This window comes from Miscanthus floridulus, chromosome 4 (assembly GCF_019320115.1).
Source record: "Miscanthus floridulus cultivar M001 chromosome 4, ASM1932011v1, whole genome shotgun sequence".
NCBI classification, from domain to species: domain Eukaryota; kingdom Viridiplantae; phylum Streptophyta; class Magnoliopsida; order Poales; family Poaceae; genus Miscanthus; species Miscanthus floridulus.
In genome coordinates, this window is record NC_089583.1 from 104,250,286 (window position 1) to 104,275,897 (window position 25,612).

General features: G+C 43.1%; 2 protein-coding genes across 3 annotated transcripts; one reads left to right on the plus strand and one right to left on the minus strand.

Annotated features, from left to right (window-relative positions):
* The first annotated feature begins 201 nt into the window (after window positions 1-201).
* On the plus strand, window positions 202-2,482 carry LOC136550210 (protein LEAD-SENSITIVE 1-like). Of its 2 annotated transcripts, none has more exons than XM_066541694.1 (3): window positions 202-330; window positions 475-617; window positions 1,497-2,482. In XM_066541694.1, the coding sequence occupies exons 1-3, from the start codon at window positions 206-208 to the stop codon at window positions 2,243-2,245; spliced, it is 1,017 nt and encodes a 338-aa protein (XP_066397791.1). In that variant the 5' UTR covers window positions 202-205; the 3' UTR covers window positions 2,246-2,482. The 2 variants fall into 2 exon arrangements, with proteins under 2 accessions (XP_066397791.1, XP_066397792.1); XM_066541695.1 differs by having other exon boundaries at window positions 213-330; window positions 437-617.
* A 93-nt stretch (window positions 2,483-2,575) lies between these two features.
* Window positions 2,576-9,242, minus strand: LOC136550211 (cathepsin B-like protease 2). The gene is made up of 12 exons (XM_066541696.1): window positions 9,084-9,242; window positions 8,820-8,979; window positions 5,409-5,453; window positions 5,237-5,317; window positions 4,973-5,129; window positions 4,848-4,852; window positions 4,679-4,753; window positions 4,444-4,569; window positions 3,688-3,906; window positions 3,268-3,381; window positions 3,144-3,179; window positions 2,576-3,038 (listed from the first exon to the last, which is right to left on the minus strand). The coding sequence occupies exons 2-12, from the start codon at window positions 8,892-8,894 to the stop codon at window positions 2,910-2,912; spliced, it is 1,062 nt and encodes a 353-aa protein (XP_066397793.1). The 5' UTR covers window positions 8,895-8,979; window positions 9,084-9,242; the 3' UTR covers window positions 2,576-2,909.
* Between the last annotated feature and the right edge of the window lie 16,370 nt (window positions 9,243-25,612).

Sequence of the window (25,612 nt, forward strand, 5' to 3'; positions counted from 1 at the left end):
ATAAGGCCAGAAGGGTAAAAGAGTCAATTAAGGAGCAAAATACATGTATTTTGATTACCAAAGTCAAGAAATACACCAAATTTCATCTAAAACAAAGTGCCAACGTTTCAAGTGTCGTTTTAGCGAAGTCGACGATTAGAGTCCTATAATAGCGAAGCCCATTATTTTGCGTCCTGTAATAGCAATTTTGTCGAAAAAAAATGTTATGCTTGCTTGCCTTCAGTCCTTTTCGTTCCCGATCCTCCGCACCCACGCAGCGGAGCTGGGAGGCGAGACCCGAAGGTATTCTTCCTTCGCCGCTAAGCACGCCACCACGAGCAGCCAACCAAGGCAAGCGTCGCTGTCTCCCCCTACACCGAATCTGATGCTTCATCGATTGGTTCCAATCCTCTCTACCTCCGTAGTCATGCACGAGATTGCGCGTGATTAAGAACAGGGACCAATAAGATTGAATTCAGATTTGGGGCGGAGCAGGAGGGGAGCCATTGCCGGTGTTCTTATCGTCGTCGGAGGTCGAGGGATGGTAGGGGTGCTGTCGAATCGCGTGGATCGGGACGACCTCAAGGCCGGGGATCACATCTACACTTGGCGGGCCGCCTACATCTACGCCCACCACGGTACGCTTCCCCTGTTATTTCCTTTCATTGGTTTGGTATCAAATCGAAGCGCCACTAGATTTGGATCTCATTTCGAACCCTAATCAAGTGATTAATAACTACTAAATCCATTGACTTACATACATAGGCTAACATTACTGATGCCCAAACATCACTGCCTTGCACGCAAAAGTAACAATAGCAACTTTTGGTGTGGTGGCTTAGTGTTGGGGCATAAATGAAACCTTTGCGAGAATCACGAATCGGATGTCAATTTTAGAAATTTCTCCTTTTTTGCTTGCTGTCTATCAAAGCATTCCATTCTTCTAATTAAGAGATTCTTTGTTCATCACCCTGCTTCACCAGAATGATTTTTTTGGTAATTTTCACCATAATTGTTGTTTGAACAAAAATGTCATGATAAACTTGAGTAAAACCAAAGCCTTGGTAGGAGGCCGTTGATGAAAAAGGCATGGGAAAGCTTGAACTCGAATCCTTCAATGATGAATATAAGTGCAATTGATATTTTTTTGGGAGTTATACATTTGTGTAGTTTCAGGAGTCCATTGATGAAAAAGGTCTAGTCGTCTGTGAGCTTGAACATTCCCTTAGTAATGAATATAATCGCAACTGAAATTCATCGAAGCCATATGTTTGTGTATTATGCCATTCACAATTTCATAGAGCCAAGTCTTCTCCACCCATAAATACATATTTCATAATAGTGTCATTAGACCGACCATAGATCTATCCTGGCATAACCAGACAATAAGTTGGAACATAGCAACCCCTCATGTTCTTAAAAGAATGGTGTGAACATAACCCTCTGTCAGACTTGTGCACTTGTTTTGCTCATAGTAGGTGACTGAGTTTAATCTGAGCTTTGTGGTACATTATCAGGGATATACACTGGAGATGGCATGGTCATCCATTTTACAAGGGCAGCTGGACATGAGATTGGAACAGGAACATTCTTGGATTGGTTCCTTTATAGCTCCTCTCAGGCAGCAACTGAGGGTCCTCCCTGCCAGAAATGTGGCCACCTAGTCAAGTCTGATGGGGTCATCACTTCTTGCCTCGATTGCTTCTTAGATGGGGGCAGCCTGTACCTCTTTGACTATGCTGTGTCACCTGCTTTCTTCCTTGCCAAAGCACGCGGAGGAACCTGCACCCTGGCTTCCTCTGACCCCAGTGATGTTGTGATCCACCGTGCACGATACCTCCTGGACAATGGGTTTGGCATGTACTCCCTGTTCAAGAACAACTGCGAGGACTTTGCCATATACTGCAAGACTGGGCTGCTTGTGGAGACTGCTTTCAGTGTTGGCCGTAGTGGGCAGCTTGCATCTCTGACTGCTGCCTTCAGTGCTGTGGCCTCGTCACCATTGCGTTTCCTGACAACTAGTGCTGGTGGCCTGGCAATTGTGACCAGCGGCATGTATTGTGTCGGGCGATATGTATCGGATATTGGTGTTCGGCGTGATGTTGTCAAGGTCCCTGTCGAAAGGCTTGTGGAGCTGAATGTTACTTCGATTCCTCAAAGTCGGGCTACAGAGACAGATATCGCAGCAGGAGCACCGCAGCAGCAGTTGGAGGTTCCTTGTGTGGTTGCTGAGGAAGCATCCATTATACCCCCCGCAGCACCGTGATCCATTGATGAAATGTCATGTAGCATGTGTTGGCATGAGACAACTGGAACTACATACTTGTGTGGAAGTACATGTAATGATGTGCCTGGTGGTGTTATGTAATCCATGGTAGCTGCTGCTAATGTTCCAAGCAAGCAATGATGATGATGGATGTGATTCCATGGCCGTTATTATTATCACAGAATTGAAAAGACCTGTATTTGGCTATTTGCACTCAATTATGCAGGAGCTTGATGATGTCTGTGGATGCATCTGATTGTGCACTTTCTAAGTTGCTATACATTAGCAATCTTGAAATGCTCTTCACTTAGATGACTACATATATCTAGATTAAAGCAAGCAACACGAGCAATTCTTTTGGAATAGTGCAAAATGAACTGATTGCAGACATTGGAGTGTACGCTCCCTCCACTTGATTTCCTTCATTTTACAAGAGAGATTTTTAGAAGGCTTGGTGGCCAGAGATCATCAGAGTACAAATTTGGTTGGACTAGAAACCGTATTATTCCATTTATATCTGAACAAAGTGATGTCACATCAGCAACATAACGACCTTTGGAATGAGCCAGTGTACAAAATACATACACCATCGTGGCTCTTTAACAATTCCATTTTAAAAATACTTTAGTTAATTCCAATAGCCTTCGATGCCAAACGTAATTTATTAAACTACAGCTGTTCCAACGGCACCGCCGAAGTTTGGAATCATATTCTTTGTAGATGGCATTCCAGCAACAACGTCCTCCTCGATGCCACATTCATTTTTGCCCCTTATGATCTTGAAGTATCCATCCTGGAAAGTATTACCCAATAGAAGTTATTAATTGTTGAAAACATGATACTAAGTTTCAAGGAATCACTGTTATTTTGATAAGTTGGATATTTGTCACAAACTTACATCGCCCCAGCCCCTGTTCCACTGATTTGCAAGAAGCTGCAAAGACAAGAAGATCATACATAATAACTTAGGGCCTCATCATTTGATAATGTACAGAATAAAATACAGAGATTAAACAACATACCCAGTAATCCTCTCCAGCATCACTGGTTCCCCATCCAATCAACTTGACGGCATGGCCACCCATAATGCCACCGGTGATGTGCTTGTATACTCCAGATTTGTAGTGTGCGAAATCCTTGAGAGATTTTTCATTGCCAAATCAGAAAAAATAAAGTGCATATGAATACCAGTTTTTTTCCCGCTCAAATGATATATTTTCTAAGACTATGAATGATCCCAAAGCATATTACTCTATATACTAGATTTGTTATTTGGCTTTTGTCATGTCCTTACCAACCTTTTAGTTAGACAACAGTCTTTAAGTTTTTGTATGCAATGTTTGTCCTCTAAAAGTATCTGCACCCCATAGTCCTTGTCTCAGCTACACAAAATTTGTTGACAAAATGCATGGAGAGCTTGAGACAAAGCAACTGGACATTACCTCGTAAACTGTGAAAGCAACTTCTACAGGACCATTTTTGTAGACCTCTGCCATTATGTCATGTGGATCTGAATTTATTCTATACGCATCAATGCTGAAATGCTTCTTTTCCTGCCAAACTTGGTTCTGCTCCTTGCATTTCTTTTCACACTTAGGTGTAGCATAAGCAGGTTCACATCCAGGATGCTTGCAACCGACCTGATCGAAGTATGGATCACACTGCAACACAGAGCAAAGTTAACCTTACCTTTGTATACCATGATGAAAATTTTCATGATGGTCATCAGCTATGCTCTGAATACAAAAAGAGATCAACATATTTTGCAAACTGTAAATAAAGGCACTATCATGGTCTGCCTCAAACCAAGTGTTGAGATCAACTCATTAGAGTGTAATGGTGTATTTATACCATGTTGGGATAACTATTACAACCATACAGAAATAGCTGAAGATTATGATTTGCTCGTACTAACACTAGGTTCCATTGGGGAAAAGAGTTAAGGTGGTTCAAATTTACACTCTAATTAATCATTATAGCATTTAGCAAAATGAAGTCAGTGCTGCATAAACTAACTCAACACATCTTGTGTTAGTAATTCATGTGCCATTCAGTTTCCACAAAACCAGTTTGATATATGCAGTATATCACATGTTTGATGTAGGATCATACAACTCTTAGAAGTAGTAGGATTGCTGTTGATGCATACAGAGAAATTCAAGCGATGGAAAGTAGAAAATACACCAATAGTCCTATACCTCATCAGTAACAACACCATTTTGAACAAAGTAGCGCCATGCCATTATAGGATAGCCTCCATCACACCCATCGCCGCACATAAAACCGCAGCATGCCAGTAGGTCATTGACTGAAAGTAAAATGCTCTGCAAGGAAAAGAACAATAACTTGGTTATGTGAGAAAAGAACAAAGCATGCCTTTATAATCTCTTGTTAAAAAGACTATGAGAACAGCAAGGTCAGGTATCCACTCGCCGTGTTGAAGTGAATGCAAAAACGGTCCTGGAGGCACTCCACAGCACCAAAAGCCCAACAAGAGCCACAATGACCCTGTTATCATCAGACAAAACATTATACTGTAACTGTAAGCATGGTGCATCATTCTTTTAGGCGCTAATAATATATGGTAGACCATTGAACTTACTTGATCTGCTCACGAAGACCAGGATTATCCAGGATTGAAAAATTCATACAAGAAATGAGTATCCGTCAGGCAACTAAAATTGATATACAGCTGAAATGCACTGAGTTTTAACCAAATAAACCTACCAAGTATGGTCCCAATTGTGCTGCAACGAGACCATGCAGATCTACCGTCAAACTCTTTTGGAAGTTCCAGTGATCTTGAATAAGTTTTGACAGGAACGTCGCTTAGTACATTCTTTGGTGCTGGTTTCACTCCAAGTATGTGCTTAAATTGCTCAATCTGCACCGAAAAGGCAAAAAGGATAGTTTTGAGGTCACTGAAGTAAGAGAAGATAGATGATGCTTTTGTCAGTATGGATGCAATCAACAGGAGGTGTTGCCACTTACGGTATAGTTTGAAAAGTAAGGATTACGTGAGGCTGTCCACCCAGCGCTGGGATGGTTGTTGACTATCTCAATGATATCCTCCTGTGACAGTAGACATGTATACCGTGAGTAATTGTAGAAACAAGAGAAAATTAGGTTGATTTGAGGGTATAAGAAGAAGCTTAAAAAAGACCTGGATGATTCTCATGGAATTGTCTCCGACCCCAACTCCAACTACCTGCACAGACATATGGCATATGTGATTATATGCCTTCACCGACCCACACCCACGGTTGTCTTGAAATAGTAGGCAGGCTGCAGAGAGTTCAATCTTGAAGGGAGACATAAGGCTCGATAAAGTGAAAAGTGTGGTTTGGGATTTCAGTGCCTTCAACCAAAATATGATTCCTAGCAGCGACCATCAATATCTTCTACAACTAAAAAGAACAAAGCGTGGACACTTTTTGGTGCAACATTCCAACGTGGGTCCATCGTCCTGCCTCCTACAATCCCGCACACCTCGCTCCTTCTTCCCCTTCCTTTTTGCGATACCGCTATCGTGGCCTCCGGGAGTCCGCCTCGCACTCCGCAATCATCGTCTCCGGCAATCATGCGTGGCTCACCAAATCAACACACTGGGAGAAGGGACGATCCCGCAACCGCAACCGCAACCGCAATTGGATCACGCGCGTCCTTGAGGTCCTTGCTCCGCCGCTCCGCACCGCGCCGCCGGCCGACCAAAGGCCCGAGGCGCCCTACGGCCGGCCCCTCCCGCTCCGCAGCGTGCTTTTCGCCAGGCCTAGGCCGCCCCGCAACGCCAACTGCCACCGGACGCCAACCCCCGATCCTCCCCACCCAGCAACACGCCGCCTGGCCTGACGAGCAGAAGAAGACATCCAGAAGAACGACTGCATCGCCCGCCGCACCCTGAGCAGGGTTGCGCTCCCAGATCCCGTCGCAGCGCCGCTCGTGGGATCGGCGGTGGAGGGGAGCAGGATTCGTCGCGCCACCGGCGGATGCGCCTACCAGCGATCCGCCTTGCCTGCTTGGCTCCCATTAGACCAGTGTAGGCCATCCTCCTGTAGTCTCGCTTCCACCATCGCGTCTCATCCTGCACCCTCCTGCCGTCGAGCGCCAACCACAACCTCCGGCACAACAACCGAAGTGCCGGACCAACGCGCCCAAGAATCCTTACACTAGAGCAGCGCCACAGCAGGTACAAGAAGATTTGCTACTACAAATCTACAATCTAATAATCTTCCTTGTTCCGCAATTATTTATTTGCAGTTTCTGTTGTATTATTACAGGATTAATCAAGCCTGTAGGCTATAGCAAGATGAGTAAATCATCCGGGAGTTCTGATTTATTTCAACTTGAACCCATGTCTACCTTTAAAAATTAAGATCTATGTGGATTGAATTTATATTGAGGGCAGGGTATATCTGTGTCCGCTATCTGGAGCCCCTTTGTACTGCATTGCCACCTGCCGGTAAGCAACAACTTCAATTTGGTTGGCCTTCATTTACTATAGCAGTAGTGTTCTATTTATGTTTGAATACGCACAAGGTAGTCACCAGATAAGTGACAGTTTGGTTTGTACTTCAATTGCCTCACGAAGTGCTGTGTGCTAAAGCTTTCTTATTTACATCTTATAAAAGCATGTAAATGGGTTTTGTCTGCCAAGACAATGGTGCAAATATGATCTCCTGTGACCAATTTGGCTGAAGAGGTTGGAGTGTTACTAGATGGGATTAACTAACTGTTTTGGACAGCCAGAGAAATGATAGATGTCTGCCTCCAAGCGATCCACACTTGGGATGAGTTCATCGCTGCTCTGAATGACAAGCTTGACCTTGGCACCATAGTGAGATGAAGAGGAAGTCGACAAAGATGTGAAAGCCGGAACAAAAAGGGAAGGGAAACTTGGAGATGCCAAAACAGTATGCACTCAATTTGACTACCCATAACTTCTAGAAAGAACCCTGTGCTTACTTTGATTCTAGAAGGCCTGCAAAGATGTGGCCGTTTTGTAGGCACAACTAATGATCTTTAGGGGCCTTTTGATGAGTGAATAAGATGGGAGTTCATATGATTCAGATCCAGTTTGTATAAAATTGTACCTTAATATAAACCCAAGGTTTTTTTTCCTTTTGCGAAACCAGTGTATATGTTGTTCATCACGAGATCAGACATACTTGTTTATTTTAGGTTGTTATTATTTTGCTGATTTTTGAGTTGACATCCATTGTTTTAAGGCATCTATCATGCACATGTATTTCATAGCTAGGAAACCCTTGCCCATCAATTAGTTCCACTCCCTATACTATTAATATTTTTTCTGAATCCACAGGTTCATCAGTTAGGTCCAGTTCAGTGAAATTTTAGTACAGTACCTATAATGACAAAGTTCCTTTACAATCTTATTATGTTATCCAGTTTTTGAGTGATTGTTTAATAACCCGACTATTCATATAAACAATCTTTTCATTAAGACCAATACTCGAAGAAGTTTACGCTGTCAATATGTCATTCGGTAACTTTTATATGGCTTGATATTAACGTGCATCCCCTTCAGCTTGGCTTTTTCTCCATGTCTATAACAATGGGTACAGTCACAAATGACTAATTAGTTTGGCGGCAGGAGCAGACATGATCCGTTGAAGACAATATATACCTGTAGTAGCGCACGGGATAATACTTGCAATAATGCAAACATCATGTTCGAAATATCACTTGTAATGGCAATGTTGCAAACATCACACACAAAATAGCACTTTGTAATGGCGATGTTGCAAACATCACACGCAAAATATTGTTTTTTGTAACAATATAACACACCCATACTTATATTGTCGTGGTGTGATTTACATATATACTCGAACCTGTATACATGATGGTATGGAGATACGGCGGAACTTATTTGTGGATTTATTGGCGCACGAAAGAAATGGATATCGGAGATTTCTTCCTACCGATATAAAACATTATCTTAGTCGCATCACGAAAAGGCCTATATGATAGAGTTTGTGAGCCTAAAACGCCACGCTCTTCGTGACTGTGTTAATTTACGAACTTTGCTTTTTTGATTAAATATCACTTTAATGTCGGTATTTATTTTCACAGTATTATTATCTTATCGTGTGATCCGTGTGTTTTTTATAAAAAAGTTTAGTTGTCCCGTAGCAACGCACAGGCACGCTACCTAGTATATACAAAATTCTAAAGTTTGACAATATAAGATAGTAGATAGATGTTGCTTTATTCATTATGAAAGTAGCTCCATAATATTTAATCATCTTTTACTTAAAAATAAAATCTCCATATTTTCGTAAAAAAGTTGCTAGTCAAAATGTGACGTGGTGGTAGACCACTTCAAAATCTTAGGATTCTAAGTATTAATATAGGAAATTGATCATTGGAAGAAGCAGATCTGTGGCCGGAACTTGTGATTGGGTCCCATCCCACATGCGAAGAATTAAACATGCTCGGTTTTGGTCGATTATATGTTACTGTTCAGTGATTGCCTTCGCAGTGTTTTATTTACACAATTTTACAGCAAGCAAGAAGGGCAGCTAAAGACACGGGAGCGGAACAGGATGCGGACCTGAGGGGCGGCAGCAGAGACTAGGAGGAGTGCAAGCAGCAGCAGCTGCTGCTTCAGTCCGCCGCCCATCTTCATCTAGCTCCCCTTTCGCTGGTCTCCTCCCCTGCAGCAGCACATAGGAACACCCGATGGAATCTAATAAGTGGGGTGGCCGGGGTCGCTGAGCAGGAAGGGAGGATCAGATCAGAACAAGCTCAAGGCCCCAGTAGAGTAAGCAAACAAGAACAAAATCCTGGAAGCAGATGGGAGTTGTCGATCCAGTACCTTGTTCTTGAAGCCTGCTTGCTTTGCTTCGCTTCTCCTCTTCTTGCGCCAATTGAGGTACACTAGTGTATATTTATAATACTACTGCTGGGGTGGGGACGTGGGGTTGGGGGATAGGAGAGGATTTTTCTTTTTTTCGTTGCTTGCTCAGTTGTTGCTTGTGATTGCGACGTGATGCTGACTAATTAATTAGCGAAAACGCAGCAAGGAGGCTGCAGATATTTTTGTCTTCCTCTCTCTTACGCGGAGTCTCGGGCTCTCTCTTTCGCGGAGTCTCGGGTGGTGACGCCCGTTATTTCCTGGGCGGCCTTCCTCTTCCCGGCCATCAGGCAGATTTAGATGGTGCCTTGCGTGCTGCCACTGGCGACCTCTGTCGCGAGCGCCACGCCGGCCATCAGGTTGCTTCGCTGAAAAAATAAGATTGTTCCGGTTCAAGTCGAAAAACCATATTATAAGATAAGCGTCACATGGCAGCTACGTACGTACCTCCCGTTACCAGGCCTGATTGACCAATCAATCGTCTACTGCCCGTTTGGCTTGTTTGGGAGGCCGTAAACGATCGTGGATTATTTACTGTTGGCCGGTTTGATGTGAGAGAAAAACATTGTTTTTAGCTGGAAATTTATAATCATTTACGAGCAAGCGAACAGGCAGCTGGTTGCTTGCTACCGTGTACCAGACGACTCTGCTACCCTTCGCTTGGTTGGTACTGGATTTGTGACTGTGTGTACAAGGAGCAACTTCAATTTAGACTTGAGCCCCCTTTTTGAAGACGCACCAGCGAAATTGTCAAGTTCATCATGGAAGGCGTTGCTTCAAATATAGGGCGGTAGCATTAATTGCCTTGCTTGCGGAAGTAGAGTTTCTTGATTTTGCATGCATGCATGGTCACAGGTATGGCTATTCTAGTCCATTAGGCACATTGTATTTAATTTCTACTACTGAATGTGCTGTTGGGCCATGCATGTACGCCGTTGAAATTGAAAAAACAATATGCCTAATGGATTAGAATAGCCATGTGTGCACTAATAGGGAATGGAGCCAACGCCGACGCTACAATATCAATGAGGGAATAGAAGAGAAAGAGAGGCAAAAACTAATAATGAGAGGTCTTTTCTAGAGAGCCTAGAAATAACAATACCTCTAAAGGTAGTGGAACCCTTAAGTCAAAAGTATGTCCCTACTTTAAGGGCTATTATTAGAGCCGCTCTTAAAAAAGGTTAATTGAATATGCATGCCATTTCAATTGTCATGTTTTAGAGATAAATAAAATTAATGTGCCCGTAACCACACCATCCCCAATTCATGCAACATTAGATACATTTCATGTAGATCTATGTGGCAGAACCGTCCGAAATAACCCACTTATGGAGGTGCTTGTCTTCCACTAGACACTAAACACCCTGAATGTGAGCTTCATCAGACAGTTCTGTCGGCACACCCCATGAGAGAACCCGAACATCCACATTTTTTAACAGGATTATAAATAGAAGAATAAAGCTTACAACATTTTAGCCATTTCTTACATCACTTTTTATGCAACATCAGAGTATAATATTTATTGTTTATAACAGCAGAATATAACCATGTTATCAGAGTTTCAGTGAAAATAAAACTATTTAATGACAATTAAATATTAACATGATGATCCGTTATATACATCATAACATGTTAGAAGTTTTTCTATTGTAAAACATTTTGGGTGGAAGTTTCAAATAAACTCTATGTCCGCAACATTAAGGAAATCCTCGCTGAGCCCACCAGGAGGTTCCCGCACACAAGTGTTAGCTATAGCATCCACCTGTCACCTGCAACAGAGTATAACAAACTCTGAGTACTCAATTGTACTCCGCAAGGATATGCAAGGTTGTCTAGCTTGTGGATTTATTGCATCTGCAGGAGCATTACTAAACGTGCATTCTTATATTAAATTTTATTAGCAGTCATCATTAGTTCATTAACTAACCATTCTATGTAAGCGCCTATGCTCCTTTCAAGCAGGTAGTAAGCAATCAGAACCATTTTACCATCTTTCATATTTTAGTTCCTACTATGGTGCTAAATCGTAGACAAGTCGTACCGTATTACACGGCAATTCACGAATCAATGTAGCCCAGCTAGGTATTCCAAAACACACGCCCCGCTTGTACCCCAAGCACAAGTAGGACCAACCCACCACTCTCCTGTCAAGGGGTCCAGGTCCCCATCCAAACTTGGACTCCAAGCCCCCACACCTGAGTCTCGGATTCAGTGTGGTGCTTAGACCTCCCCCATCCCCGCCTCCAATCAGTCGGTCCGAAAAGAGCCGAAACCCACGACAAGAGAGCAACGAGCCTTCCCGCCCCCATAAGCAAGTATGTGCCCAAGATAATAAGTCTGTGACCTTACTAGAATCCAATACAACGACCGGTCCTTAACCGACACAGGCGGAACAAGTGCAATCCGAGCCTCGCTCTAATGCCAAACCAAATCTAGATCCAAAGTACTATTCCGCCCCATCTCCAATTATCATTCATATATATTCTATGTGATAGTAATATAATAACAACAATAATATCTTTCCTATCTCTCGCGAGTGATAGGCAATCACTCGACTTCTACCGGAGTCTTATAGCATAGTAATCTACACGATCCTGTCATACTAGTAAGACTCATAGGATAAGGATATATATATATGTAAGTGGTTTTTATTCAACTCCTTAAAACTTAAAGCACAATCATAAGATAAAGTGTAGAATAATAGGGGTTATGCACGGGGGCTTGCCTGAGTAAGATATAATCAAAAGTTTGTATTCCATCATGATGACATGATCATCAAAAGCACCATCTTTTCTGTTACCTTGGTCATCTCCACGATCCATCGTTGTTCTTATTATGATATACATGGATGCAACATAGAGACGTAATTAACCAATGGTAACTACAACTCTTTAATATGATTACGCTCCGCGAGCTAACGAGCTAGCTTAATGACTAATGTACTAGTCTACGTGTCCCCGTCGCCAAGTAAGGCTTATTTCCGGAAAATGTTTTCATTCTACAAACCCCCAATTATTTTTGACATTTGATTGATTAAATATATATTTTCGTACTATGACTTGTTTAGTTACCTTAACAAAATAATTTCTATGGAGCTACAAAAAATTACAGTGAGCACCTAATAATGTTAGAAATCTACTGTAAAAATTTTAGGGCCAGCACGACTACCAATTCATCACAATAATTCCTACAAGTTCATGTTTTACCCATTTTAAGTGCTTTAAATTAATTAGTCTACTCTTGAAAAATCTATGAAACCAAGTGAACAAAATACATTAATAGATAGGTCATAATTTTACAAACCTAATAAAATTGGTTTCATAATTTTTTTGTTAACTACACAATTTTATATAGAATTTACAAGTTTATCTTAGAAACTAAATTAGAAAATATATTAGAAAAAGAAAAGGGCCGGCAGCGACCCTTCAGGCTCGATAGTCCAGCGCGGCGCGGCTGCGCGCGCGCCATGGTGGCCCAGCAACAGCCCAAGGCTGGGGCGCCTGCGCGTGATGGCGGCTTTATAGAAAAACCCCCGTGCTTCAACATAATAACATGATTACTATGAGTACTATTCCTATCGTCAGTAATCTAGCAATTATACCCCCAGATGTCTTCGCCTTTACCACGGGGAGGTCCCAGGAATCCGTGCACGCGTCGGTGTAAGGTCGAGATGGGGACTAGAGGGGAGGGGTGAATAGTCATTTCTAAAACTTAATCGCATCGGCTAACCGAAACAAGTGTGAAATTAAATCTATCGGTCTAGTCAAGACTACACCCCTCTATCTATGCTCTCTAGCACCTTGCAAAGATCCTAATTAAGCAATTAAGGTGATGGGCTAGCTAGAGCTCACCTAACCAATTCTAGAAGCAATGTCACACAAACCTATGCCACTAGTTCTTTAAGCAACGAGGGAGCTCCTACACATGCTAGTAAGCAAAAGCACAAAGCTCATAAGCTCACTAGCAATGCTTAATAACAAGGCAACCACTGCCAAATTAGAAAGCGCAAATACTTATCTACATAAACTAAGCAATATGACTAACAAGGTTACACAAACTAAATTAGCCACGCAAGGGAGCTACTTCTTATGCTACACAAGCAAGAAGGTAACTAGTGAGCTACATAAGCTAACTAATTACAACAGCAATTATATAAGCACAATGTATGTGAAAGTAATTACAAGCTTGTGTAAGGGGATTGCAAACCAACGGGAAGAACAAAGTTGACACGATGATTTTTCTTCCGAGGTTCACGTGCTTGTCAACATGCTAGTCCCCGTTGTGTCGACCGCTCACTTAATGGTTCAGTGGCTAATTGGCATCACCCGCCAAGCCCGCACGTCGGGCACCACAAGAACCTACCCCGAAAGTGAGGGTAGCTCAATAACACGCTATACTAGAGTTGCTCTTTGCGGCCCCCGTGGGGTGAGCACAATGTCCCCTCACAAATCTCTTCTCCGAAGCACTGCATGAGCTTCTTGCGGGCTTCGACGGAGACCACCACCAAGCCATCTAGGAGGTGGCAACCTTCAAGAGTAACAAGCACCACCGGCTTGCAAGACGACCACCTAGTGCCACTCGATGCAACTTCATGATGCAATCGCACTAGAATCGCTCTCTCACACAATCGAATGATCACTATCAAACATATGTGAGATGGAGGGCTCTCAAGCACTCTCAAGCATGGACACAAAATCCCCCAAGGTGCTCAGCACCAGCCATGGCCGAGACCACCTTCTATTTATAGCCCCCACAAAAATAGAGCCATTATATCTCTTTACTAGGCACTGCTCGGGGTGACCGGACGCTCCGGTCGGATCGATCGGACGTACCCGGCCAGCGTCCGATCAGTGGATGCACGCCACGTGTTGCCTCCGTTCAACCTCAGTCGCTTGATCTCAATAGTCAAGTGATGACCGAACGCAACACAGTGCCAAGACCGAACGCACCTCTGCCGAGTCTGGTTGTTTCCAGGGAGGTTCCATTCATGACCGAATGCGTCAGTTTGATCATGACCGGACACAGGAGGGCCAGTGTCCGGTCGAGTCTAGAGAGCTTCCAAAGCCGCTGAACCATGACCAGACGTGTCCGGTCGGTCACGATCGAACGTAGCATCAGCGTTCGATCCTTCTCCTCTTCTCTATGTTGCCACGTCAGCGGGACAGGACGCACCCAACCAGCGTCCAGTCACGAAGTGACCTAGCGTCCGATCAAAGATCGACGCCTACGCCTTCACTACTGCCACTGACCGGATGCAGGACTTCAGCATCCGGTCACTGTGTGACTAGCGTCCGGTGCACTCTGTGAAACCCTATCTTTTCTGTACTGTCCGCACTCTATGGGCGGACACTCCACCGGTGAAGTTTTGATACCTTTTCTTTACCGAGTTGATCCACATCAACTCCAACTTCTTCTCCTTTGTAAATGTGCCAACACTACCAAGTGTACACCACCATGTGTATGTGTGTTAGCTTTTCACAAATATTTTCCAAAGGATTAGCCACTCAACTTGCCACGCCACTTGATCCTAGCGACGATACAAAGTTAGATCACTCGAGTGGTACTAGATGACTGATATGCAAACAAATTTGCTCTTCTTGATAGTACGGCCATCTATCCTAAATCCGATCATAAACTTCTCTACACACCTATAACCGGTGAAATGAAATGCCCTAGGTTATACCTTTGCCTTGCGCATTTCATTTCTTCTCCTCCAATATTGATGCAATACATGCACCAACCAATCACCAAATGATATGATCCCATTCATATCATCACGCGGTCGTATTGGTTCATCGATCTTGACTTTACTTGCTTTTCTTTATTGCCTTCGTCCATCGGCGCCAAGTCTTGCTTTAAGCTTCACCGCCACGCGGTCCATCGCTCCAAAGCCTCTGACTTGCCCTTCACGCTTGCAACCGATCTATCAAGCTAAGTCTTGTCTTGATCTTCTCCACCTTGATCACATGACTCAATGTCATGTCTCATATGCAATGAGCTCCTTCACCATCACATGTGTGAGCTTTGCAACATCTTTGAGCCATTTTCACCTTCATGGCATATGTTGCTCACACACATATACCTATGGACTAATCACCTGTGTATCTCACATAAACACAGTTAGTCCACCTATGTTGTCACTCATGAAGGGACCGTGACGCCTAAGAGGGGGGTGAATTAGGCAACTTAAAACCCTAACTCTAAACTATGGCCTCCTTTTCTAACCTTAGCAAAACCTATGCAAACGATAAACTATCTAAATGTGCAACTACGGTTTTGCTAGTGTGTTGCTATCTCTACCACAAATGTAGTAAAGTAAACAATGTAAATGTGGAAGCTAAAGAGTAAGGTAGAGATATGCAAACTCCCATCGATGACTTCGGTATTTTTACCGAGGTGTCAAGAAGCATGCAAGCTTCCCCCTAGCCCTCGTTGGAGCCCCTCACAAGGAATCCCTCACAAGGGCCAAGCTCTCAGTCAGGTAACTCCGTGGATAACCTCGGCCCTTCCCCACACGTAAGTGGGTCTCCGATGTGCCTCTCGGCAAGCCTCTCCTAGATGCTCCCCGCCGTCTTCACTATCAAGCTTTCGGCCGAAACGCCGCGGGCCTTGTTCCCTCTAGTACACGGTGGCGGCCACACCATAAATGCGGTTGGTGTGATCTCGCAAGACTTCAAGTCCCTCCGATGTACAACACTTGTGCTCGCAAGCACAGGGTGGCAAGAGGTGTATAAACCTCACTAAATACTAGGCAAACACCTAGAGCAAGCACATAAGCGGTGGTCTAATCAACCTAAGCACTTCATAAAGCACTTATGCTAATCACCTAATAAAACACTAAGTACTATGCAAGTGGAGATCACTAAAATGGTGTATCAACACCTTGGTATGTTTTCTTAGCTCCACTCTACCTAACTGGCCGGTTGGGGGGTCTATTTATAAGCCCCACTGAGAAAATAGCCATTGAGGATGAAATCCTGCTTTTCTGCTACTGACCGGACTCTGACCAACGTCCTATGCAGCGTTCGGTCGCTGCTGTTGACTCTACGTTGCTTGATCGGAGTGTCCTGTGCAGCGTCCGGTGCAGCATCCTGTGCAGCATCCTATGCCTTCTGTGAGCTCGTTTCTTCGTGATCTTGTGTCTGGCTTGGTTCCTATTTTCATGTTTGGACTTTGCTTGATATCTTGTGTCTTTTCTTGTGCTCCTAAGGTCTTGCTTATGGTGTTGATCATCGGATCATCACGTCGCCTTCGTCCAAGTCACGTCTTGCACCCTATTGCACTATAAAATAAACACTTGCAAATTCATTAGTCCAATTTAGTTGTGTTGGTCATCAAACACCAAAATCCAAAGTAAATGGGCCAAGGGTCTATTTTTCTTACAATCTTCCCCTTTTTGGTGATTGATGCCAACACGACCAAAGCAAGCAAATAATAAGAATTTGGAAGTTAAAAACTACCTACTTGCTAGGATGCAATACAAAGGGCAAGGTTATATGATACTAATTGATAGATACTAATTGAAACTTTAGTTAAAAGCTTGTCTTGCCCTTGCAAATGTCCCCATGTGATATTATGGATTAAAGCCTAGCTTTCTAAAAAAAATCTCCCATTACTTAGACTAACCCATAATTTACTTCCCTCCCTTTCTTGGACCTACTTCTTGTAACTAAATGCTTGTCTTTGGTCCTTCAAATTCTCTCCCATTGGCATCAAACACCGAAAAGGAAGACATTAGTAGCACAAGGGAGGATCAAATTTCGTGATCCTTTGTGTATAGAGTGAAATGGATCACAAAATTTGACTCTCACATTATATAGACTAAGCTCCCCCTAAATATATGCATACATATGGTAGAAAGCAAAGCATATGCATAATTAGCAATTTATTGTACAAGAGAGTCTAATCTATATAATGCATGGAGAAAGCATATAAATATAAAATGAAATCAACATGATGATGCCAATTGAAGAATGATGCTTAACTCTGAGGACTCCAATTTCCTTATAATGAGACTACTATACATGTGATAGGTTTGAAAAAAATTGATACTATTTGAACAAGTGTTAGTCTTAAAGCATCCAAGTTGTAGATAAAGCTCTCCCTAAATTTGTGCACACAAGTGTTGAATACTTGTCAAATTTGTGCACATTGATTTAAGTATCAAAATACCACTTGAAAGATGATATTTGGGAGAGATTATCTACAATTTAGACTTTGGCACATATTAGATAATTAATTGTAAAACAAGCTATGTGCCGTGCTCCTAAACAATTTTAAACCATATAGGTTTGCTCTAAGGGTTGATAATGAAACCGAGCAAGCCTACCATATGATATACCTATTGAATGCATGACAAAGTATTTAAGCATGTAAATACAAACATTAGGCATGAAAGATAACTAGATGCTTTAAGAGTATATCTATTGAGAAACAAAACCAATTGAAATGAATACTAATTAAAAGTAATGACATCTAGTTACCTAACATGGGAAGGGGAATTTAGGTCCATAGTATTCACTAACCTACTTGGCAATGACTTTGTCCATCATGATGCACCCTATGAAATACACCCAAACTTTGCCAAGTCTCCAAATTCCCCGATTTCCGGTGGACTTCTTACTTCCCTTTTAGAATCCAAACCTTCTTGGTGCTCTTTATGTTGGAAATGATTTCCTTTGGCACCCAAAAGCGTTTGACCCCATTGTTGGCTTGCTTGTTCACCTTGATGGCCACCACCTTGTCATTTTTCTTCTTCTTCAAGAGATAAGGTGTGGAGGCCTTCTTGTCCACCTTGTTGGTGTAGGTGTTGGAGAGCTTGCTTGTTTGCTTTTTCTCCTTCTTTGCTCCTCCCCCATTCTTCACCTTGCACTCATAGGACTTGTGACCTTCCTTGTGGCACACGTAACAAACTACGGTTTATCCTTCATCAAGCTTCTTCACTCCCTTGACAGTGTTATCTTGATGAAGTTGGGTTTGCTTCGCCTTGCCTTTTACTTGAGTCAAGTCCTTGGTGAGGCGAGCTACTTCTTGCTTGAGTTGCTCATTCTCCTTTGCAACCTCTTGTGTGCATGTATCTACAATAACTTTCTCAACACAAACTTGGTTGCACAAAGGTGAGTCTAAACATAAATCATTACAAGAAGTAGAGGCATATTTTTAGACATGTTAAAGATAGAACTTTTCTTTTTAGATGCCTTGGTGGGGTTTGTGCTAACGGCTTCAAGATTAGCAACTTTATTGGTTAGCTTATCACAATGTTTGCACATGGTTTCCATTTTAGCAAGCAAACTATTATATGCTTCTTGTGAGCTAGCTAACTTTTCTTTTAATTTTTTATTTTTCTTTAAAAGTTGCTCATCATTAATTGTGCATGCATTTGTTGTTGCACTAGCCTCAAGTTGCTCAATTTTAGTAGATAGTTCAACATTGAGATTTGCAAAGTTTTCATATTGTTCAAGCAAATTTTTGTATGCTTCTTATGAACTACCTAGCTCTTCTTTTAAATTTTTGAGCTTCTTTTGTTGACTAGTGCAAACTTTAGCATATTTAAGATTTTGTTGCACAATTGTATTATAAGAAGGCAAATCATCATCACTATCGTTCTCACTAGAGGATGAGCTTTCATTACCTCGTGCCATAAGGCACACACGAGAAGAGCTTGATGATGAGTGCTTGTGCCCTCGCCTCTTGTGATGATCTTCTTCACTTGAAGAATCATCCCATGACCTTATTGATGTGAGGGCTTTGTTCTTGCATACCTTATTCTTTGCCTTAGGTGTGGGCTTATTTGGACAAACTTCCACAAAGTGCCCCAACTCACCGCATCCATAGCATCCCCTCTTTCTTTGCTCGTTTCTTTGATTAGTGAAAATGAGGTCTTGAATTTGGATGGGCACACCCTTAACATTGAGCCTTACGATCATCTTCTCCACCTTTTTGATAAGTTTGATTGATTCTTCATCAAGGTTGGAGGTGGAGGAGGAAGATTGATCATCATCACTTGATTCTTGTTCAGCATCATCATTATCCTCATCTTCTTCTTCACTTGAGGAGCTTGAGCTTGAGCTTGACTCAACTTTCTTGCCCTTCATCTTTTTCTTCTCGCTACAAGCGAGAGCTTTGCCTTTGCTTGATGAAGATGCTTCTCCTTGACCCATCTTATGTGACATTTCAAATGCCACTAGCTTGCCAATGACAATGCCCGGGGTCATGGTGCTCAAGTTCTCCATGTTGTGAAGAATGGTGATGATGCTTGCATATTTCTTTTGTGGTAGAACAGAGATGATCTTCCTCATGATGTCCACATCATCTAGCTTTAATAATCCTATTGAATGCAGCTCATTGATAATTAGATTCAATCGAGAATATATATCACGAATAAGCTCATCATCATTCATAGCAAAGGAATCATAGTTTTGCTTAGCTAGACAATGTTTTTGCTCACGGACATTATTTGTGCTGTCATGGAGCTCTTGGAGTTTTAACCAAATTTCATGTGCCGTATTTAAGGTGAACACTTGATTAAACACATCCATGCTAAAAGATTCAAACAAGCAATTCTTAGCTCTAGCATTAAAATGCATTTCTTTTTTGTCACTCTTTGTGGGCTTTTTGGGATTCTTAATGGGTTTTATCCCGTCACGAGTGACTCTCCATATACCTAAATCAACCGCCTCAAGGTGGCAAGCCATTCTAGCCTTATAGTAGAGGAAGTTAGTGCCATCAAATTGAGGAGGCCTAGCGATATCCATCCCAACCACTCTACAATAGCATCGGCTCAACGGCGGTTAAGGCAAAGGTCCAAATATGAGCCAACCAGCTCTGATACCAATTGAAGGAACTGTGACGCCTAAGAGGGGGGGGGGGTGAATTAGGCAACTTAAAACCCTAACTCTAAACTATAGCCTCCTTTTCTAACCTTAGCAAAACCTATGCAAACGATAAACTATCTAAATGTACAACTACGGTTTTGCTAGTGTGTTGCTATCTCTACCACAAATGTAGTAAAGTAAACAATGTAAATGAGGAAGCTAAAGAGCAAGGTAGAGATATGCAAACTTCCGTCGACGACTCCGGTAATTTTACCGAGGTGTTGAGAAGCGTGCAAGCTTCCCCCTAGTCCTCGTTGGAGCCCCTCGCAAGGAATCCCTCACAAGGGCCAAGCTCACGGTCAGATAACTCCGTGGATAGCCTCAGGCCTTCTCCATGCGCAAGTGGGTCTCCGATGTGCCTCTCGGCAAGCCTCTCCCGGATGCTCCCCACCATCTTCACTATCAAGCTTCCAGCCGAAACGCCGCGGGCCTTATTCCCTCTAGTACACAGTGGCGGCCACATTACAAACGCGGTTGGTGTGATCTCGCAAGACTTCAAGCTCCTCCGATGTACAACACTTGTGCTCGCAAGCACGGGGTGGCAAGAGGTGTATAAACTTCATTAAACACTAGGCAAACACCTAGAGCAAGCGCATAAGCGGTGGTCTAATCAACCTAAGCACTTCACAAAGCACTTATGCTAATCACCTAATAAAACACTAAGCACTATGCAAGTGGAGATCACTAAAATTGTGTATCAACACCCTTGGTATGTTTCCTCAGCTCCACTCTACCTAACTGGCCGGTTGGGGGTCTATTTATAAGCCCCACTGAGAAAATAGCCGTTGGAGACAAAATCCTGCTTTTCTGCTACTGACCGGACTCTGACCAGCGTCCTATCAGTACTGACCGGACGCGTCCGATCATGAAAACGGCTCTCTGGAACCTTACTGATGTTGACTGGACTCTGGCACTCAACGTCCGGTGCAGCGTCCTATGCATCGGAGCATCCAGTGCAGCGTCCTGTGTAGTGTCCGGTCGTTGCTGTTGACTCTGTTGTTGCTTGATCGGAGCGTCCTATGCAGCGTCCTGTGCAGCGTTCGGTGCAGCGTCCTGTGCCTTCTGTGAGCTCGTTTCTTCATGATCTTGTGTCCGGCTTGATTTCTATCTTCGTGCTTGGACTTTGCTTGATATCTTGTGTCTTTTCTTGTGCTCCTAAGGTCTTGCTTATGGTGTTGATCATTGGATCATCACGTCGCCTTCGTCCAAGTCACGTCTTGCACCCTATTGCACTATAAAACAAACACTTGCAAATTCATTAGTCCAATTTGATTGTGTTGGTCATCAAACACCAAAATCCAAAGTAAATAGACCAAGGGTCCATTTTCCTTACAACTCAATTATCAAAACCACACAAGGACCTTTTAGTCGACACGGCGGCCGATGACACAAGGCGGTTAGGCCAGGCAAACTAGGCTCGATACGACGAAAGTGAGTGGCTGACCACCATCTATAGCTAAACAAGCAAGGATGGGCGGCGATTAGGGACTCAAAGACGCCTTGTCATGGGCTGCAACGGCGAGCAGTGATCCACGGCGGTGACATGACTGTTTTGGTGAGCCTTAGCCCTCACGAAAGGTAGAGATGGCGGAGGAGCATCCGTAGCTCACTATGGTGCACGCCCTACTGACGGTTGAAGCTAGGGAGCGCTGCGGCAGTCTGGCCATGGGTGACCGAGCAGGGCGGCAGCGCTCTATGAAGGATACCAGCACGTCACCCCAGCAACAACGAGCACCCTGGCCAAAACAGTGAGAGCACCGGATAGGGGGAGTCAAGGTGAGCTCAGGGTTACGAGCATTCGAACTGCTACCACTCCTACATGCCTTACTTCCTAACCAACCGATTTGGCGGCGCCCACGACCGGCGGTGAGCGAAACACTAAATTGTCGATCGATAGGGCATAACTGAGCTTGAGGGGAAGTATACAGCTAGCCTACTTCCTAAGCTTCCCGCAAGAGCGAGGAATTGAATAGCGAAGTCGCTGGCGCTAGGCAATTGGAGGGCGGAAAAGTAGAACTCTAGCCATGGCCCTGTCGTGGAGAGTGCACCTGAGCGTGGGCGAGCAGATTAAGACTGGGCGGCTCTATTTGATGACGGTAGCACGAACACGTGCGCGCGATGATGGTTTATGGGCTTGGTGCGATGCGTTTGAGTGGAGCGGCAACATTCGAGCGGGGCTCACTAGCGTCGACTAGCGGTGAGGCAGGGAAGCATCTCGTCATCACAGCGACTGAGGTCGTCGACCGAGGCGTGGCGACAGCGGCACATGTCCAAAGATTCAACGCGGTAGGTAGGATGAAGGGCGAGACGAGTGCCACGTCGGCAAAGCGGTGACAGCCACCGCCCCGCCACGGCCCCGAGCACGGCTCGGTGGCTGGCGTTGGCGCGCACACACCGCAGCGGGGTGACCAAACCACTATCAACTGGGTCAGGCCATGCCAGACCTGGGCGCATAGGTACGGGCCTGGCGCACGCGTGGCTGACGTCTGTGGCATGGTCGCAACGCGACCCGGCGCCACCACGCTGTGCCCGCGGTGATCACGAACCCAGTCCGAATGGCTGCTATACGTGATGTGCACGCATTTTAAGGGGAAGCGAAAACTACCAACGATCACAACTGAGGCCCAACTAATTCCCCTATCCTAAAGTCAAGATGACTAGCGACCCAGCAAAGCCATCGACATGGCCCGAGAGCAACCAGAGAGGGGAATAAAAGGATGCCAACATGAGCTAGTCGCGTAGAATGCCGATTCACGAACGAAACCGACACAACCCCAACAACGTGTTCTAGTGAAGTTAGGGCAATTTTAGAGCGGACAACGTGACATCCAACACAATGTCGACCAATGCCATGCTCAAGCACTCACTTTGATGCAATCAACAATACCAAAACATGAAACTAGTGTTTAATTTTTGTTAGAAATTAAATGCCAAAATAGCATTGTCTACCACCCTTCATACTTCGAAACGTTAAGGTTTTCAGTTAGGACCAAGTAACCATTAACTCTTTTGTCATAATTTTTAATAGATCTAAACCTTGCTGGATTCAACTAACAATTGTACCATGACCTAGCCCATACTACACACTAACTCTTAGAAACAAAATATCTAAGCACTTCCTAATTAGTTTGTCCAATATAGTTCGCCAAAAATGATACTTTTAAACACAAGTTCAAGCTTTTGCCGGCAACGAAATGACCCTTCTTAAATTCCAAGTTTGATTTTTTAACTTCCCAAATTACTAACTAATAGTATTTATTCTCCAAAAATTAATGTTGCGTTTTCATCTACTACACTTACACTCTAACTTTATTCAAGTGCTACATACAAATTATATTTAATTTTTGTTTATAAAAATTGCTTCCGTGCCAATGTTTAGAACTACTTATTCTACTCTCCGTGTTAGGATTTTTCATTAACACATATAGGCATTTAAGTAACTAACTCACTATATTTATAGATCTATCTCTCAGGCCATAGTCTCAGTGCCTAGCGAGCTCGTAACACCAGAGGCGTTACAATCTAGGACTGAATTTGACCCTTGCTTACTACCATATTTTCATATAGAGACTAAAGTACCATGTCTCTACTTCTCACCCACCTTATATTTGTAGTTGTCACCTCATTGGTCCAACACCATGGCAGGCTTGGCCAAGCAAGAGCCTTTATCCCAATGATCCAACACCGGTCGCCATTTTTCACTTGGGATCCAACCCTAAACTTGCCGTCCTTTTTCTCTAAATCTCACCCACCTTATATTTGTAGTTGTCACCTCGCCACATGGTCATGGCCTGGACAATGCCAACATCTCTATTGAGGTCGGTTAGCCACTTCCCACTCAGGCGCTATGTGCGGTGAAGTTTCTCCGGTGACAAATCTACGATGGCGTGGGTTAGAGGGATGCACGACGAATCGTTGGACCCAAGACAATGAGATAGAAGAGCATCTTTTAGAGCAGCTTAGATAGGGGACCAGGAGCTAGCCCAACCGCCCAGGTCCGTAGCAGTCGAGCTCGCTGGCAATGGATGGTCAACCATGGGAGGTTAGGTGTGCTTGCCTATGGAGAGAGAAGGAACAAGGGAGAAAGGAACATGCATTTGGGGGGAATACCGCAATACCCAAGTACTACCCCGTCCTAAAAACTTGCAATACTAGAAAATTTCAAACGATAGTGCTAATTCAAATGATCATATTTATGAGACTATTTCCCATACAAAGATTAATTGCCACATAGATACTTGGTTTAGTTGTGCATGCAACTAGAAATCTATAATTAAGGAGTCAACACGAAGAATGCGAATGAGAATTGGGCACATCGGGGAAAGATGCGCGGTTCACCACTCGAGATAGGTGGATCCCGGTAGCTATCCAAAGGTTATAGTGACAACAAATTTTGAATCCTTAAAAAGCGGCAAGATGGTTATAAATATGTGGCCCTGTTCGTTTGAACTTATCAGCCTGACTTATTAATCATGAAACAGTATTTTTCTCTCACAACAAATCAGCTTCAGCCGGCTTATCAGCCACAGAAACCATCAGCCCAACAGCTCGGTAATGATATATGGTTATAAATATGTCAATTACAGCGATATATCTTTGAAATATGATAATTTTAATAGCATAGATACAAAAGAGAATGAAAAAGAGCTATCCGTGCTCCCACCGAGTGCCAAAAGAGTGTAACATTTTCGTCCCAAATCTATGAGCTCTTTCGGAGGCCCTACGACAGAGGATCACAGGAAATGAGTCATCCACCACTCCTAGTTTCTCCCATCGTTTTCTTCTGAAAAGATCTCCTGGCATGTATATTGCCCGACTGCCCGAGTCCCGAAGGTGCCAGTTTCATTTATCTGAGCAACGACTGATTCATGACTGAAGTTACCTCAGCATTATTAAGACTCCCTATACAATATTCTGCCAAAAAGAATGCAATTCTAGGTGCATTCTTTGTTGAAATATCTAAAGTTTAGCAAATATATAGATAAAAATATTAATGTTTATGACACCAAAGAAATGTATACTATACAAATATCTCATGACAAATCTAGTGGTACTTATTTGTTCTCATAAATATTGATAATTTTTAAGTATATAGTTAGCCCAAACTCAAGACACTACTTCAACTTCATATTGTGCTAGAATTACATTATTTTCTAGACAAAAGGAGTACGTCCCAAAATAAATGATGTTTAAGGTTTGTTCTAAGTTAAACCATTAAGTTTGACCAGATTTATGGGAAAGAACATCAATGTTTATGGCACCGAATATGTAGAATATAAAAATAAAAATATAATTCATAATAAATCTAATAATACTGATTTAATACTATAAACATTAGTAATTATTTGTATAAATTTGGTTAAACTTAAGATAGTTTGACTTTGGACAAACCTAAAACATCACTTATTTTGAGACGGATGGAGTATTAAATAGTAAGCCACCAAAATCAAAATGACAGGCACAGTTTGTCCAGTAATGGGAATCTTCTATCGGTTCAATCAAGAAAAATATAGCATTGGCTTGACCGTCAGCAGATTGCAGCTTAAAACAAACACAATGAACACAGATAAACACCAATCACACATCAGATGAGACCCAACGTCAAGTGAAGTAAAA

Bases quoted from the DNA above. Each gene is read 5' to 3' on its own strand.
- LOC136550211 (XM_066541696.1), bottom strand. From the start codon at position 8,894: ATGAAGATGGGCGGCGGACTGAAGCAGCAGCTGCTGCTGCTTGCACTC. The intron at 4,570-4,678 runs GCGAGTGGATAC...TTTTCCTTGCAG, and splicing joins TTTGCATTCACTTCAACACG to AGCATTTTACTTTCAGTCAA. The intron at 3,180-3,267 runs GTATGTTGTTTA...TTGTCTTTGCAG, and splicing joins ATGCTGGAGAGGATTACTGG to CTTCTTGCAAATCAGTGGAA.
- LOC136550210 (XM_066541694.1), top strand. From the start codon at position 206: ATGCTTGCTTGCCTTCAGTCCTTTTCGTTCCCGATCCTCCGCACCCAC. The intron at 331-474 runs GCAAGCGTCGCT...GGGGCGGAGCAG, and splicing joins ACCACGAGCAGCCAACCAAG to GAGGGGAGCCATTGCCGGTG. The intron at 618-1,496 runs GTACGCTTCCCC...GTACATTATCAG, and splicing joins CTACATCTACGCCCACCACG to GGATATACACTGGAGATGGC.